The sequence below is a fragment of the Delphinus delphis genome, chromosome 12, assembly GCF_949987515.2.
Source record: "Delphinus delphis chromosome 12, mDelDel1.2, whole genome shotgun sequence".
Taxonomy (NCBI): domain Eukaryota; kingdom Metazoa; phylum Chordata; class Mammalia; order Artiodactyla; family Delphinidae; genus Delphinus; species Delphinus delphis.
This window is the reverse complement of record NC_082694.2, coordinates 71,943,274-71,961,461: the sequence shown is the minus strand read 5'-3', so window position 1 is coordinate 71,961,461 and position 18,188 is coordinate 71,943,274. Positions and strand designations below refer to the sequence as shown.

Below are 18,188 nucleotides of genomic sequence, written 5' to 3'. Positions count from 1 at the left end.
ATTAAGGAAAATCCACTTAGGCGATCCACTTGTAAATTCAAGGCCTGTGTAAAGAATCTCATCCTGTGTCTGACTCTTAAATGCTGAAATATAAACTTCAAGAACACACTTAGTACCACAGCTTTTGAGCCCTAAATAATAAAATTTCATTCCTAATTCTCATTGCTAGAACACATCAAATAAATACATATGAAATATTTATAAATAATATTTAGATTTATAATCACCTACTAATTGAAATTTGATAAATTAACAGTAATAAAAATAATAAACATCTAGGACATTACTCACCTTGGAGGCTGAATTTTAAATTTTTCAAAAATTTCTGGATATAAAAGTGGGAATACTACCATTTCCTTTAGTGCATGAATATGATGGCTCAATCCACCTATGCTATCAAATCGCACCTTGGAAAGAAGTGGAAAAGTTTATTACAAAATAATTTTAACCGTTTATAGATTTCTTTTTAATATATGAGATAATCTTATGATTCCAAAATATATGCCTTCAGCAGGAACTGAAGTTTAAACATAAAAGTTCATATATAAAGTGAAACAGAGTTCAAAAAACTATACTTTGAGGAATTCCCTGCAGGTCCAGTGGTTAGGACTCTGTGCTTCCACTGCAGGAGGCACAGGTTCAATCCCTGGTTGGGGAACTAAGATCTCGCATGCCGTGCGACAAAAGAACAACAACAACCAAAAAAAACCCCACTAACAATGGTGATCTTCTACTTTTATTGTGTGTTGTGTTAGAAACAAGTAATGACCTTTAAAAAAAAAAAAACTATTTATAGAAAAACATTTACAAAACTTACTGATTTATCAATGTTCATTGGATCAACATCAGCCAAGCTTGCACCCACTTTGACACGTTCTCGGAGAATACCACTAGCTAAATCTTCTGCTCTTAAGTTCATAGGCAAACATCTGAAATTCATAAACATTCAAGTAGATAGCATTAAAGTTTCATATTCTTAATGTCATAAGCAAGTTTAAATCTTTGTTGACACATTTTCATCTTCCTCCCTTTTCTCATAACCCAGAAAATGACAAGAGATTTCATATTTTTAAACTACTTTTCCTAAATTCTTTTCAACAGGCCAGAAATAAATTTATTCACTAGAGAAAGCAAATAAGATCATGAATCTCTTTGTCCAAAAAGCCCAATCTAGTCTAAATTAGAAAACTTAACAAACCTGACATTCCACATTATATAAGCATAAAATAAAAAGACCTACTATAAATACTATAATATATGGCATTAAATGAACTCAAGCTTTATTATAACATTTAAATTTATCCTCAGATATTATGTGGGTATGTCTACTCAGTTTACATGATTGAAGAAATAAATTTCCCTCTGTTTTATTCAAGGGAAACCAATTTTAGACCCTATTTTGAAAACTAAGCATTATCGTTTGTGTGACTACCTTAAAATACATTTTCAGCTACTTAAAATCCTATATGATATTAATGTAATTACCACTAAGAAAATATAATCTACTTCCTCTTTTAACATTGCATAAACACCAAAAGATGACATAAATAGCCTAAAAAAAGTATAGCTTCTACAATGAATGTACTTTCACTGACATTTCTGAATCCTAACTTACTTTAAAAATCTATTTCCAAAGCAGGTAACAGAATAGTTCAGATTAAAGAGGCATTAAATTCTTTTATTTAAACTTAGATTTTTCTCTTACATTTTCTTTCCATCATCCACATGTGGAACTCTTTTTAGCATACAATCTACACCAACCCAAACTTGTTTCCAAGACCAGCTAACTGAAAACTTGGTATTTCTACAATAGATATATAATGCCAAATTATAGAAATGCTTTCCTAAACGTAAAATTTCTAAATAAAATGTACCTTTAGTATTATAAATATAAGCTAGAAAATTAACTTAAATTTTAAAGAATAAATTATAATTTGATGCTTTAGTAACTTACTAGACAAAATACTGATTCTCTCATCCACTGAAAATTCTCAAGATTTTAGTGAGCCATGTAGCAATGAGTCATTTACTCTAGTTAAGCAAAGATCACCAGAGCTAAAACAAGTTTTCCAACAAAACCCAAGGGCTCCGGAAATAATTCTACTTACTCTTGAGTGCTATAATCATTATAAGCATCTGAAATCAACCTCATTAAGTGGATTTGGATTAGAGGAGAGGTACTGAAAAAGACTGTCCAAGAGGCTGGCCTCTTCCACTGGCTCTTTCTTTACCTTCCCACACACTATTTTATTAAGTACTTACAAAGCAAGTAATTTGTGGGAAGTTTCCCAAGGTTAGATTTCTACTCTAAAAATTACTAAGTGAATACCAAGTCGGTGTATTACTCTAGACTAAAATATGTGTTAAGTATCACTGTTAGCAAAATGCTAGTACAGGTAAGAATCACATTCAAAAAGTTTAAACTGTTATTCCTTTTTTCTATCATGGAAATAACAAGTAAAACTTTACTAACCTATTTCTTGCTCTTGCCATGCTCTTTGATTTCCTTCTTTCAAAGCGTTCTTCATCAGAAGAAGTTGTGTCACTACTATGAATGGCATGCTTCTTTCTCCTATTTAAAGAGTAAAATCCTTAAAATCATTACAGCAGCAAAGGGCTTTTAAAAACACATTCTGAGCATCATATATATATGAAAATATACAGTCACTCATTCATTTGGCAAATATTTATTAAGATCCCTATACTCATGCCATTTACATCTGATGAAGTAAAAACATGGTAAGTTCTACAGATAAAAAAAGAAAAACAGGAGGAGGAGGAGAGGGAGGCTATAATTTTTTAAATAGGGTAGTTCATAAAGGCATCAAGCAACAAATTGAATTTGCATCCAAATTTAGGGAATGTCTATCACTGATTGATAAATAACATTGAACTCTTATTAGAAAAGAAAGTTTATCTTTTTCTCTTCTTATTTCCCCTTTCCCAAATAATCAAAAAACAGTCCAGACACTAAAGAAAATAATATATTGGTTTACAGAGAGACAAGCATTTCCGCTTTCCACTTAAGACTTATATCCTGAAAAAAAAAAAAAAAACTTATATCCTGTTTGAATTTCTTATAAAATGTATAAAGTATTTTTGATGAAATAAGCAAAGAAATAGTTTACAATCAGAACTAGTATGGAATGAGTAGATAATGTATCAAGCTAAAATCATCCTCGAGGAAAAATAACAATAAATGCTTCATTATTAATATACTTGATGACATCTCTATGATACCTATGGAAATCATACAAAATGGAATCATTGTAAATTAATTTACTTCAAACTCAAACTGGCTTTCAAGGATGGTCCACAGCCTGTGCATCCCTATTTTACTGCAATTCCCACCAACCACAATAGCAAAGCCAGATTTTCCCCAACTCCCATTAAGATCTTTAACCTGTCTAATATTCCTTCTCCTGATTAATAGAAGTCCCTTCATTTCATCCTGCATCAGTTTTTAATGTCTCCCAAAACTTCAAGAAGACTGTTGCAATAACTACCTACTCAATCTTTGCAATTCTGATATAAAACCTCTTTCCTACTTCTTTCTCTCCATCAGGAAAATGCCTGTTTCCAAGTTTCTTATTTACCCTGTGTGTGTGTGTATGTCTGTATGTGTGTGTGTGGTGGGGGGGTAAGCCTAATATATAAAAATGTAATATATCTGAAAATAGCACAAATGAGGTAGGCAGAAGCAACAATGTAAGTATTGGGCTAAAGAAATGATTCCAGATGATAACTCAAATGCACAAGAACAAATGAAGAGAACCAGAATAATAAAATAAAAGGTGACTATCCAAAAGCTATAAGCATGCACTTGATTGACTTTCTTCTCTCAACTTTTTTAAATAACAGAGAATTATATAAGTAACTTTAATAATGTATTGCTAGGTTTGTAAAATGTATAAACGTAACATGTATAACAATACCACAAAAAGCTGAGTGGACCTTAAAAGGGAAGGGGCCACACCATATACAAAAGTAAGTCAAAATGGATCAAAGATCTAAACACAGAGCTAAAACTATAAACTCTTAGGAAAAACCACAGAAGTAAATCTTCATGACAGTAGATATGGCGATGGATTCTTAGATATGACATGAAAACATGAACAACAACAAAAAAGATAAACTGAACCTCATCAAAATTAAAGTCTTTTGTGCTTCAAAGAATACCATCAAGAAAGTAACAACTCACAAAATAGGATACAATATTTGCAAATCATATATCTGATAAGGAATTTGAATCTAGAATATATAAAGAGCTCTTACAAGTCAATGATAAAAAGACAACACAGGGCTTCCCTGGTGGCGCAGTGGTTGGGAGTCCGCCTGCCGATGCAGGGGACACGGGTTTGTGCCCCAGTCCGGGAGGGTCCCACATGCCGCGGAGCGGCTGGGCCCGTGAGCCATGGCTGCTGAGCCTGTGCGTCTGGAGCCTGTGCTCCGCAGCGGGAGAGGCCACGACAGTGAGAGGCCCGCGTACCGCAAAAAAACAAAAAAACAAACAAAAAAAAACACCACAACACAATTTTTACATAGGCACTGGACACAAAGAGACAGTTCTCAAAGGAAACTTTTAAAATGGCTAATAAGCACATGAAAAGATGCCTCATATCATTAGTAATCAGGGAAGTGCTATTCAAAAACCACAATAAGATACATTTCATACTTGTTAGGACAGCTAGAATCAAAAAGTCAGACAATATTAAGCGCTGGGGAGGATGTGAAAAACTGGAAGTCCCATACACTGCTGGAGAGAATGTCAAATGGTGTAGTTACTTTGGAAAACATTCAAGCAGTTCTTAAATGATTAAGCATAAAGTAATCACATGACCCAATAATTCTACCCTGAGGTATATTGTCAAGAGAAATACAAAAATATATCCGGGAATTCCCTGGCAGTAGAGTGGTTAAGACTCCATGCTTTCACTGCCAAGGATGCAGGCAGGTTCGATCTCTGGTTGGGGAACTAAGATCCCACAAGCCACACAGCATGGCCAAAAAAAAAAAAACAAAACACATATATCCACATAAAAACTTGTACATGAATTTTTATAGCACCGTTACTCATAATAGCCAAAAGTTGGAAACAACTCAAATGACCATCAACCAATGAGGAGATGGACAAAATGTGACATAGTCCTACCTTGGAACATCATTTGACAATAAAAAGGAAGGAAGTACTGATAAATGCTTCAACATGTATGAACCTAGAAAACATGTAAACTGAAAGAAGCCAGTCACAAAGACCACATATTATATTCTCATTTTTACAAAATGCCCAGAATAGGCAAACCTATGAGGAAAGAAAGCAGATTACTGGTTGCTTAGGACTTAGGGCATAGGGGTAGTGGTAGGAAGGTTAGAGTTAAAGAGAACAGGTTTCTTGCTAAGCAGATGAAACAGTATTTAAAATTGTCTGTGGCAACAGTTCCAGTTATCTGTGAATATACCAAAAAAAAAAAAAAAGCTGAATTATATGATGTGGATCTTAATAAAGCTTTTTTTTAAAAAAGCTACGTGAGGGCTTCCCTGGTGGCGCAGTCGTTGAGAGTCCGCCTGCCGATGCAGGGGACATGGGTTCGTGCCCCAGAACGGGAAGATCCCACATGCCGCGGAGCAGCTGGGCCCGTGAGCCACGGCTGCTGAGCCTGTGCGTCCGGAGCCTGTGCTCCACAACAGGAGAGGCCACAACAGTGAGAGGCCCGTGTACCGCAAAAAAAAATTTTTTTTAATGTTTGCCTGAATAGAATTGCAAGGATGGAAGATAAAAAGAATAAAATCTCTCAGGAAAAAAAAGGGGAGCGCAAAAACGACAAAGAAAAATGAGAGAAAAGGCAAGTGCCACAGAGGACCAATGTCCAATGTTGGACTAACATAACAGTAGTTACTAAGCAGAAGAGGAAAAAAATGAAGAGAAGAAACCTAACAAAAAATAATACAAGAAAATATCCCAGAGTTGAAAAAAAGAAATCTCCAAACCAATAGGGCCTAGAGCAAGAGGCTCAAAAAACTGAACAAACGAACAAAAATATATATATACACACACACATATATATATATATATTTATGTTCATCTACAAAGAAACAAGATATTAAACCAGACTGAATTCTCAACAGCAACAATATGTCATGGAGTACGGTGAAGCAAGAACTTTAAAGGTTTAGAGGAAACCTATTTGGATCTACAATTCTCTTAACTCACAAAACTACTGGGAACTATGAAAATAGAAGACATTTACAAAGATGCAAAGTTGACTTCCACAAATTCTTTCCGAGTAAATTACTTGAGATTATATTCCTGCAAAATGATACAGTAAAGCAAAAAGGAGAAAGACATCAGATCCAGTAAGTGGTGGATCCAAACCATGAAAGCAATCTTAAGTCCTACAGCAGTCACTTTGCTGCAGGTCTAAAAAAGTATCCCCCCAAAGTGGAACAGAAAGATGACATTAGGAGAGATGTCATCTGACAAAAAAAATATGAATGCTTTGGTATGTTCAGAAGCTAGGAAAACTTGATACTACTTGAATGTTAAAAAGGAGAATTCTTGGGACTTCCCTGGTGGTCCACTGGTTAAGACGCTGAATTCCCAATGCAGAGGGCCGGAATTCTGGTCAGGGAACTAGACCCTACATGCCGCAACTACGATCCCACATGCTGCAACTAAAGATCCCACATGCCTCAATTAAGACCCAGCGCAGCTAAATAAATAAATTATTTATTTATTTATTTATTTTTTAAAAAGGAGAACTCTTGAAATCATCACCTTTACTGAGACTATCAGGTGATCTCATTGGGTCCTTTTTCTCCATTTACATGAATCACTTCAAGAAGCCCCACACATTCCTGTCCCTGAAGGAATATGTAGGCTGTGCAGAAGGTGATACAATCGCCCCCATTCCTATCCCTTTGAACTCTATGTTCCCCTTCACCCCACTATCTTTTTCCAAGCATTTGTCACGATCTGACACACTATGTTTATGTATCCATTAGTTTATCTCCCTCTAGTAGAATGTAAGCTCCGAGAGAAGAGGGATTTTTACATTTTTAACTTCTGAATATCCAATGCCTTGAATGATATTTGGTGCGTACAGAAGATACACAACATAGATTTGTTGAATGAAAGAATAAACTTAATTCCAGGAGCATTTCCCATTGAGTGGCCAGAGGGAGTAATAAAATCCACAGAGGAGGGCTTCCCTGGTGGCGCAGTGGTTGAGAGTCCGCCTGCCGATGCAGGGGACACGGGTTCATGCCCCGGTCCGGGAAGATCCCACATGCCACGGAGCGGCTGGGCCCGTCAGCCATGGCCACTGAGTCTGTGCGTCCGGAGCCTGTGCTCCGCAACGGGAGAGGCCACAACAGTGAGAGGCCCGCGTACAGAAAAGAAAAAAAAAAAACTAACAAAACATACCTGATATGACTCCTTCTTGCTGGAGATCTGTGAATATCAAAGAGCGTATTTTCCCTCTTTTTTTGATGAGCTGGTACTGAAAGAAAAAAAGAAAAAAAAAAGAACATAGAAATAACTGATAATAAATTGATAAACTGATGTATTAAAGAAGAAGAAATTAGTTCTGTTAACTTTCTGAACAGAAGCCAGTCATATGTCTTCAAGTTCTAAATGCTGCCTAGAAGAAGCACAACAAAAATTAAAACTTTGTGGTAAATACTGTAAGTTTCAAATAAACATTCTAAAAAAGAATGTTAAGCTAAATCTTTGTGACTTTGGGTTAAACAAAGATCTCTTTGACACATCACCAAAGCACAACCCATTAAAAAATTTTTGAGAGCAACTTCCCTGGTGGCACAGTGGTTAAGAACCCGCCTGCCAATGCAGGGAACACGGGTTCAATCCCTGGTCTGGGAAGATCCCACATGGCTTGGAGCAACTAAGCCTGTGTGCCACAACTACTGAGCCTTCACTCTACAGCCCGTGAGCCACAACTACTGAGCCCATGTGCCACAACTACTGAAGCCCAGGTGCCTAGAGCCCATGCTCTGCAACAAGAGAAGTCAACGCAATGAGAAGCCCACACACCGCAAAGAAGAGTAGCCCCCACTCTCCGCAGCTAACTAGAGAAAGCCTGTGCACAGCAACGAAGACCCAAAGCAGCCAAAAATAAATAAATAAATAAATTTATAAAAAATAAATTTTTTCTGGCTTCCCTGGTGGCGCAGTGGTTGAGAGTCCGCCTGCCGATACAGGGGACGCGGGTTCGTGCCCCAGTCCGGGAGAATCCCACATGCCACGGAGCGGCTGAGCCCATGAGCCATGGCCGTTGAACCTGCGCGTCTGGAGCCTGTGCTCCGCAACAGGAGAGGCCACAGCAGTGAGAGGCCCACATACCGCAAAAAAAATAATAAATTTTTTCATAAACTGAAATTCATCAAAATTACAAATTCTTCTCTTTGAAAGACACTATTAAGAGAATTTTTTTTTAAAGCTACAGACTGAGAAACTATTTACAAATCACAAGGACTGATACCTGAAGTACATAAGGAACTCTCAAAACTTCAATAATAAAAAAACAAACCGCTTAATTGAAAACATGGGCAAGAGATTTGAATACTTCACCAGAGATAATGTTGGCAAATCAGCACATAAAAATATGCTCAACATCATTAGTAATTAGGGAAATGTAAATTAAAACTATAATAAATATGTATTAAAATTAACTTGGAAAAATAACCACACCAAATGTTGGCAAGAATATGGAGCAACTGAAACTCTCATACACTCTTAGTGAGAATGTAAGCAGTATAATCACCTTGGAAGAGTTTGGTAATTTCTTAGAAACTTAAACATACACATAGTCATAAAACGCAGCCATTCCACTCCTAGGTGTTTATAAGAAAAATGAAAATATATGTCCAAACAAAGACTTGCAAATATATGTTCATAACAACTTTATTTATAATAGCCAGACACCAGAAATGTCAACAATCCAAATGTCCATCAACAAATGAATGGATAAACAAATTGTGATATACCCATACAATGGAATGCTACTCAGCAATAAAAAGAAAAACACTACTGTTAAAGTCGACAACATGGATGAGTCTTACAATTATTATATTGAGTGAAAAAAATCAGACCAAAAAAAGAGTATATACTGTATATAAAATTAAAGAAAATGTAAACTAATCTATGGTGACAGAAAGCAGATGAGATCTGTCACTGCCTGAGGGTTAGGAGTGGGGAGGCAAAAGAAAGTTAGGAGTAGATTATAAACAGGCAGAACGAAATTTGGGGGAGTTGATGAACATGTTCATTACCTTGAGTGCGGTGACAGTTTCATAGGTATATCCCTCAGATAGTTCAAACTTGACAAATTGTACACATGAAATATTATATATGCAATGGCAGTGAACTACATATAAATTATACCTCTTTAATAACGCTTTAAAAAAAAAAACTAGAAAAATGGCTCACAATCTTTTTTCTGTCCCAACATACCTCCCCCATTATTAACAGGGCTATCTTTGACAGTGACTCTTAACTGGAGTAGAGAAATGTCTACATACTTGGGCAAGCTTCTTGTGAGGTAACTCTAATAATTCCAGAGAATCAATCACTGCTTCAGAGCGTTAAGAGTTTGAATAAAATGATCCAGGTTCTTCCTTGAAAACATTATGCTAAGTGAAAGAAGCTAGACACAAAAGGTCACATATAGGCAAATCTATCGAGACAGAAAGTATCAATACATTAGTGATTGCTAAGGGCTGTGGGGATGGAAGTGTAGAAGTAATAAAATGTCCTGGAATTAGATAGTGGTGATGACTGCACACCCTTGTGAATACTAAAAAGCAATAAACTGTACAGATTAAAAATCAGCAAAACCCAGCAAAAATGGTAAATTTCATGATATGTGAATTTTATTTCAATTTTTTAAGAATTGGAGGAAATCAATAGTGATGGAATTTCCCAACAGCTGGGAAGAAAGTCAATAAAACAGTACCTGTGGAACTGATTACCTGTCATTAGATTTAAAAGCATTAAGATATGGGCTTCCCTGGTGGCACAGTGGTTGAGAGTCCGCCTGCCGATGCAGGGGACACAGGTTCATGCCCCGGTCCGGGAAGATCCCACATGCTGCAGAGTGGCTGGGCCCGTGACCCAAGGCCACTGAGCCTGTGCGTCCAGAGCCTGTGCTCCGCAACGGGAGAGGCCGCGACAGTGAGAGGCCCGCGTACCGCAAAAAAAAAAAAAAGATAAACTTTTTCCTTCTCAAAAAAATAACCAAAAACAAAACACAAACATAGGTTACTGGCCAAGTTGCCCTCTTCTGACTGTAGCTGAATTATCAATACTTAACCACTTGGAACACAGAGAAACTTGCCCTAAAGAACTGCTATAAGAGATTTCATTCTTTTAAATTCAGCAACACTGATTTTTTTAAGGGGTGGAGTAGAATAAGCTACTCTACTACAAAAAGGAAAGAAGTTACTTAGAGTCTCTTACCTATTGGAGGTGCTTGGTATCGATCCACTGTTTTTCTTTGTCTCAAATTATATGGCCTATCGTTTTCTTCTCCTTCTGCCTCTTCAACCTCAATATCTCCATCTTCCTCTTGAGATTCTAGTTTCACACACACACACATGCACACAAAATAAAATACTGTTTTAATCCACAAGGATTGGTCCACTCTAGAACTGAATATTTTTATTTTTATTTTATTCTTTCTGCACAAGTTAGCTTTAAAAATGTCAACATTGTATGATACAGCATAAATCAATACAATTAAAAATGAACCCTGATGGGGACTTCCCTGGTGGCACAGTGATTAAGAATCCACCTGCCAATGGAGGGGACACGGGTTCAATCCCTGGTCCAGGAAGAGATCCCGCATGTCGCAGGGCAACTAAGCCCCTGTGCCACAACTACCGAGCCTGTACTCTAGAGCCTGCAAGCCACAACTCCTGAGCCCTCGCACCACAACTACTGAAGCCCGCACGCCTAGAGCCCAGAGCCCATGCTCCACAATAAGAGAAGCCACCTCAATGAGGGGCCTACGCACCACAACTAAGAGTGGCCCCAGCTCACCACAGCTAGAGGGGGCCTGCGTGCAGCAACGAAGACCCAACGCAGCCAAAAAAATAATAATAATAATAAACATTTTTAAAAACTTAGAGTAAGCTTTCAGATGTCATGAGTAAGTTGTAAAGTCCTTTGCATTTTTAGTTTCTTATTTCACTGAGCATGGCTGACAGTTTTAACATTTTTTTCAATGTCTTAATATGACTGTGTTATAGTGACAATTCCTGTGGTTAAAAAGTTAATCATAAAGTACATTGCATTTGAGGACCATAAGCTTATAAAGTTTCACCAGACTTTTATTTTGAACTATAAATAGATGTCACATTATAGCTATAGCCAAACTGCCTTTTTTTTTTTTTTTTTAATTTATATTTTTGGGCCATGCCGGGCAGCATGTGGAATCTTAGTTCCCCCACCAGGGATTGAACCCATGCCCCCTGCATTGGAAGCACAGAGTCTTAACCACTAGACTGCCAGGGAAGTCCCCCAAACCACATTTTAAAAATAAACTTTTAGAATTTATGTACATTATAATTTACTTTTTATTTATTTATTTATTTTAAAATTTAGTTTTGGCTGCGTTGGGTCTTCATTGCTGCGTGCGGGCTTTCTCTAGTTGTGGTGAGCAGGGGCTACTCTTTGTTGTGGTGCACAGGCTTCTCATTGTGGTGGCTTCTCCTGTGGTGGAACACGGGCTCTAGGCATGCTGGCTTCAGTAGTTGTGGCTCGAGGGCTCTAGAGCGCAGGCTCAGTAGCTGTGGCGCATGGGCTCAGTTACTCCACGGCATGTGGGATCTTCCCAGACCAGAGATCTAACCTGCGTCCCTGCCCTGGCTGGTGGATTCTTAACCACTGCACCACCAGGGAAGTCCCGTAATTTATTTTTTAAATGTATAGCTAGGTGAATTATCATAAAGTGATCACTCATGTCAAGGCATAAACTATTACCAATACCCCAGAAATCTACTTTATGCTCTCTCTCAATCCCTGCCTGAATTTTTCTACCAAAATGACTAATCTGTGTTTACCTGTTGTCAACAGGCCTAACAAATCATTATACTGCCAACAAAAATTGCTCTTGCTGTAAGATAAGTAATTATCCTTTAAGCATTTTTTTTGAACTATCAAGTAGTATGTGAATATTGACCTTATTCAGTGGTTAATTGGGCATTGAATGAAGTGTGCTGTAATAAAGTTTTGAGTCATTCTATTATTGCTTTGTATGACCAAAAAGGTAATAAAAAAGACTGAAAGGTCATAGGTAAATCAGGAGCTCAAATATGATCATATTGATATATTTAGCAGAGAACTAATATTTTTAAGAAAGGCATTTTCTTTTACATCTGTTGTTTTTTTAATTAATTAATTAATTAAATTTGGGCTGCGTTGGGTCTTCGTTGCTGCACGCGGGCTTTCTCTAGTTGCGGTGAGCGGGGGCTACTCTGGAGCATGGGCTCCAGGCGCGCGGGCCTCAGTAGTTGTGGCGCACGGGCTTAGTTGCTCCACGGCATGTGGGATCCTCCCGGGCCAGGGCTCGAACCTGTGTCCCCTGCATTGGCAGGCGGATTCCCAACCACTGCGCCACCAGGGAAGCCCCTAAATGTTTATTATTAAGTTATAGAGAGAATCAGTAAATACAGTATTACTTAACTAAATAACACTATAAATCACTTGCACCCAAATAAGTTTCCTTAAACCTTCAAAAAAATTACTTTTTGAAAAAAAACCTTGCATTATTTATTATGGGAAGAAATTCTATACATGGCAAATCTACTCTGGGAAATCTACAAAGATGTTCAGTTAAAGATAAGGCAAAAATCACATTATAAATCTGTCTCACCTATACTGATTTTCTCCAAAGGAAGCAATATAGAGGTTCTAGCTGTAACAACAATAATATCTGCTCAATAAAATACCTTCATTAGAAATATCACCTCTTCAAAACTTGCTAATAATATATTAATTACAGAATTTGAGAAATAAACCCATTCTTCTCCATCTAAGCTACACAAATAGTAGAACTAATAAGGTTCCCTGGTGAAATACAACTACCTTGCATTTACAGTACACCAAATCTTCTGAAAATCCATTTTAATAAAGAAGGTTAACACCTACAGAATTAAATCCTATGGATGCACTGGTCATCAATTTATAATCCTTGGGGCAAACGTGCTTTCATCTGTTCCCAGCTCCAGCCCGACAACTCCAGTCAGGATTCATCAATTCAAAACCCAGACAGGCCTCAGAAAAGGGCAGTACAACTCCCTCCACTAGTTCTGGCTGTCTCTCTTTACTGTACCATTTACTACTCCTCTGTCCATAACTAAATTTGAGACCCAAATATTCCGAGATTTAGAGGCTATGGAAAGAAGGTGGCTATGGACAGAGACTTTCAGTTAGAACGTACCTAAATACAAAAGAGGCCTCACCTAACACGCAAATCAGCCCATGGCAAATGCTACACCAGATTAGGTCACTTAAGGACTACCAATAGCTACTAATAAGATATATTACATAACAATGCACAGTGTACAGCAAAGGCATTTTTCCAAATGAAGAAAATGAATACTCAGAAATGCCAATGGAATAAAAATTATTCCAAATTATGTAACATAGACCTCTAAAGCCAAAAATCACCCATCCAGCAATATTACACATATATTACTCGTACATATTTTCTTCGCTCCCACCTGAACTTTATAGTATTTATTTCATAAGGTGCTTTCACAAACCTTCTTCTTCACCCTCAGTAGAGACTTCATGATGATTTTGTATCCCATAACTATTTCTTCTCAGTGACTTTCTTCGCCTTTTCACTCTTGAATACATATCCATGTTTTCCTTTTAAAGAGAGAAATCTGTCAAATATTAACATGAATTTTATTCCCAGCTATAAATATCATTAACCCAATGGGACATGCCCATTCAATAAAATTTACTGAGGACCTATTTGCAAGGCAAAGATTCATGAAAATCGACCTTACTGAATTCAATACATGTAAGAAACAAGAGGAAAAACAAATAAAACTTATAAAATATTTGAAAATGTAAAACTACAATGCCATGGACATACTTTCTCCCTTAAGCAAATTACAGCCTAGTAGGATAAAACAAGTCAAGTCACAGGTAACTATAAAAGAAAGTAGAGGGCTTCCCTGGTGGCGCAGCGGTTAAGGATCCGCCTGCCAATGCAGGAGACACGGGTTCGAGCCCTGGTCCAGGAAGATCCCACGTGCCACAGAGCAGCCAAGCCTGTGCACCACAACTATTGAGCCTGCGCTCTAGACCCCACGAGCCACGACTGCTGAGCCCACGTGCCTAGAGCCCATGCTCCACAACAAGAGAAGCCACCACAATGAGAAGCCTGCGCGCCACAACAAAGACTCAACGCAGCTGAAAATAAATAAATAAATAAAATTTATAAAAAGTAATAATAAAATAAAATAAACTAGAACAAGTTTAATGCCATAAATAAAGGTACATGGGCGTTCCCTGGTGGCCTAGTGGTTAGGATTCTGGGCTTTCACTGCTGTGCCCAGGGTTCAATCCCTGGTCAGGGAACTGAGATCCCACAAGCAAAAGGTACAGAAGAGTCTAGAATTCAAAAAGATTAATCCGCCCCTGCCGGCCGTGTTTGGGGGAGGAGGGGAGGAAGCATCTGAAAAGAGCCTTGAAACAAAGGTAGAACTGCATCAGGCCTTAACCAGAAGTATTAACAGGAATAAAAGATAGGAGAATAAGAATGATTCATTTATATTTGGGCAATGGTATGTGAGAAGATAAAGTTGAAACCAGATTATGAAGGTCAAGGTGATTTTAATTAATTCAGTACACATTATAAAACCATTAAAGGGACTTCCTTGTTGGTCCAGTGGTTAGGACTCTGCCCTCCCAATGCAGAGGGCACGGGTTCAATCCCTGGTGGGGAACTAAGATCCCACGTGCCGCACAGTGCCCAAAAAAAAGAAAAAAGACTGTTAAAGGTTCCGATGAGAAAAGTGACAGAATCAGAGGTGGACTTTAAGATGACCCTCTGCAGAAGTGTAGAGGGTCTTTTGGGGAAGGTTGTGGCAAGGGGGTTAAGGATAAAAGAAGAAAGAAAAGAATAAAATCCCAGATTAAACTGGAAACGAAGAAGGAACAATTCTGTTAATTCAAGAAAATCCAAATGCTGCTCTCTCTCTCTCTCAATTCCTCAGCCCAAATAAAAAATACGTGCAAAGGTTGTTAAAGTTAATATACTCACAAATTCTGTATCTGTCCACATTCGAAGCCGTTCTACTTCTCCTGATCGACGATTCCTTCTAATGTTTATATTGTCCATTTCCTGTAGTACAGCTTCAGCAGTACTACAATTATATAATAAAACTAGGGTTTAGACAACCATGGAATCAAACACTGTGTCATACATGTAAAAGAGCTCTTCGTCAACGCATAATTAAATCCTGATATGTAACTGTACCTAACATCCCAATTAATATCTGTTTCTGAACTGGCATCCACCAGAAGATAATGCCCCCAAAACAGATGGAAACAGGGAATTCTCTGGTGGTCCAGTGGGTATGACTCAGCACTTTCACTGCTGGGGCCCAGGTTCAATCCCTGGATGGGGAACTAAGATCCCACAAGCCATGCAGCACAGCCAAAAAAAAAAAAAAAAAGATGGAATCAGAACATCTTCTACCTTAATATAACTTACAAATATAAGACCTTTGTTTGTAAGTCTGCAAATATTTAAATTCATAATGCTACTACAAATAACTGACTACCAGACTTAAGGCACTGAAAAAAAAAATTCAAATCTTTTTACTTGAAGATGGTGTTAAAAATTGTATAGAAAAAAGGATTTGTAAAAAGTTTAAAGCTAATATAAGGTTAACTGAATAGATACTTTTAGAAATTAGAGGACACTGACATCCACAAAATATATGGTAACATTGGCACATTTTATGTTTTAAACACACACATAGCCCAGATACTGATCTAAGTACTTAACGAATAATAACTAATTCTGACACTACCACTATAGAATAGAATATAATTTCTTCTCATTTCAAATAGCAATTACACTGACCTCACTTCTCCAGGCTACTGCAGTGATTAAGGAGGATGATTTATTAGCTGAGAAGAATAAAGTTTCATTGCATGTAGACACTGAACAGTCAGCTAGGCTACATCCAACATGTGCAGTCTCAAAAGACTTTCAATTCAGAATCTTGACTAAGTAAAACTATGCCTACTATATATCAATAATGAAACTTAATGCTGCTTGAAAATTGTCAAAAACACAAATGTTAAATGAGCAAATATTAAAGGACTATAGTAGTGAAGTCAAAATAAAATTACTTTTTATATTATCTATGCACAAGTGCTTTAAAAAGTATGAGAAAAAATGAGCTATCACATAAATTGTATTAAATGTAATAAAGTAACCAGAAACTGACAATCATTGCTAGCCATGGTTAATTCAAATTAAGTTTTTAAATAATTGTATTGATTGCTAAGTCAGTGCTTAAGTTACTTTTTAAAACATAACTGGCTTAAAAAAATCAACAGTTACATGAAACTGCTGACTGCAAAAGCATTCATACCTATTTACTAGTTGATCAAATAACAAACTCTGGTTCACGCTTTCAAATCTGTTTTTCCTGGAACGACAACTTTTTCTGACTTCCATGTCACCATTTATACAAGAAAGGTCCCCATCTCCCTTCTTTTCGCCTCGAAGGGGATGGCTTCGAAGGGCTACAAGAAGAGAGAAATTGCCATTTCAAAGTATAGAGTATAAAAAGAAAGAAAAAAAATCAAAAATTACTTTTAAAAGACTATAAAAAGCTTACTATAACCTCTTAAATGGCTTTAATATCCAAAATCTAAAATTTCTATAACTGTTTACAATCTGCTATAATAATTTAAATTATTTCAGTTGTACTGATTTCTCAGTGTTTAGCAATTACATATTTACCATGACTGAAATCCAGTCACTTCCAACAGTATACTTAGCATACTAGTAAATTACGCTATTTTACCCCACTTTAATACTCTTAACAACATTATAAGAATTTCAATACTAACCAGTTTCATAACAGAATACTCACATAAGCTACTATGTCCGTTTGGTAATGTAGCACCAGGCTGAGAAGTTAACCTAGAACACAATTATATTTAATACGCAAACACATCAACATTCATTTAAAGAAGCAAGAAATGCAAATACTGGTGGAATCATTTTAATCTTTAAAATGTCAGTAATGTAATATTACTTTTTTAAGAGTAAAGACATTTTTTTACCCTAAGACTGATAATATACCAATTAATAAAATATACTAGCTAAGAGTCGTTTCATTACTTCAAGAAAAGTTTTAATAACAGATTACAAACTGAACTTACTGTCTTCAACTCTATAAATTAAAATCCAACGAAAAGGCTTAAGCTTAATATGTATCATAAAGTCAGCTGACGCCATAAGTAACAATGGTCACAGACATTTACTATTGGTTTTTGTTGACAACATAAAATTCAAACAATGACAAAGTTATTCAAATGATAAACTGTAAGACGAAAAAAGTATTTGCACACCAACACCACTTAATAATTTCCTCAAAGTATTATATTACACATTCTAAACTAATAAATGAAAATTTAGCTAATTTCTCAAAATCTATTGCACAACTCTCCCTTTTGGTGGAGGAACAGAAATGTTAAGTCACTAGAAAGATACTTAAAGGGTCATTAAAACATGAAGACTTATGAAAAAAGTCACAGTACGCCTTACTATAATTAGAAATTCAAAACCAAAAGCTAAATTGTTACATAGCAAAAGAGCTATCAATTTAAACTTACTAGAGTATTTTTTGAAATATCCAACAATTATCGTTTTCAAAGAGTAAAAAAGGGGGGAGAGAGGACATTCAAAAAACAGTACATATGACTGTCATCCGCTTATCTATGTGGTTTGCACAACATTTTTTAACTAAAATATTCTAACATTTTTGGTTATTCCAGCATTCTTCATGTAAAATTATAAATGTTATAAATATTAATTATAAATGTCCCTGTCTAATAAAGGTCACAGATAGGATGACTAAAGGTATGAACAAAAACTATTCTGTGCCTTCAGACTATCAAAAACACAAAA

The 18,188-nt window shown here is 36.6% G+C and overlaps 1 protein-coding gene across 2 annotated transcripts in view; it reads right to left on the bottom strand.

The window, feature by feature from the left end:
• ATAD2B (ATPase family AAA domain containing 2B) overlaps window positions 1-18,188 on the bottom strand; it is a 150,996-nt gene that overhangs the window by 105,482 nt on the left and 27,326 nt on the right. For both annotated transcript variants that reach the window (XM_060027039.1, XM_060027040.1), the window contains exons 3-11: window positions 17,149-17,198; window positions 16,642-16,795; window positions 15,297-15,399; window positions 13,783-13,891; window positions 10,475-10,591; window positions 7,424-7,499; window positions 2,474-2,572; window positions 818-929; window positions 292-407 (exon numbers count right to left, since the gene is read on the bottom strand). In XM_060027039.1, the coding sequence (XP_059883022.1) occupies window positions 292-407; window positions 818-929; window positions 2,474-2,572; window positions 7,424-7,499; window positions 10,475-10,591; window positions 13,783-13,891; window positions 15,297-15,399; window positions 16,642-16,795; window positions 17,149-17,198 (936 nt within the window). The remainder of the gene's footprint in view (window positions 1-291; window positions 408-817; window positions 930-2,473; window positions 2,573-7,423; window positions 7,500-10,474; window positions 10,592-13,782; window positions 13,892-15,296; window positions 15,400-16,641; window positions 16,796-17,148; window positions 17,199-18,188) is intronic.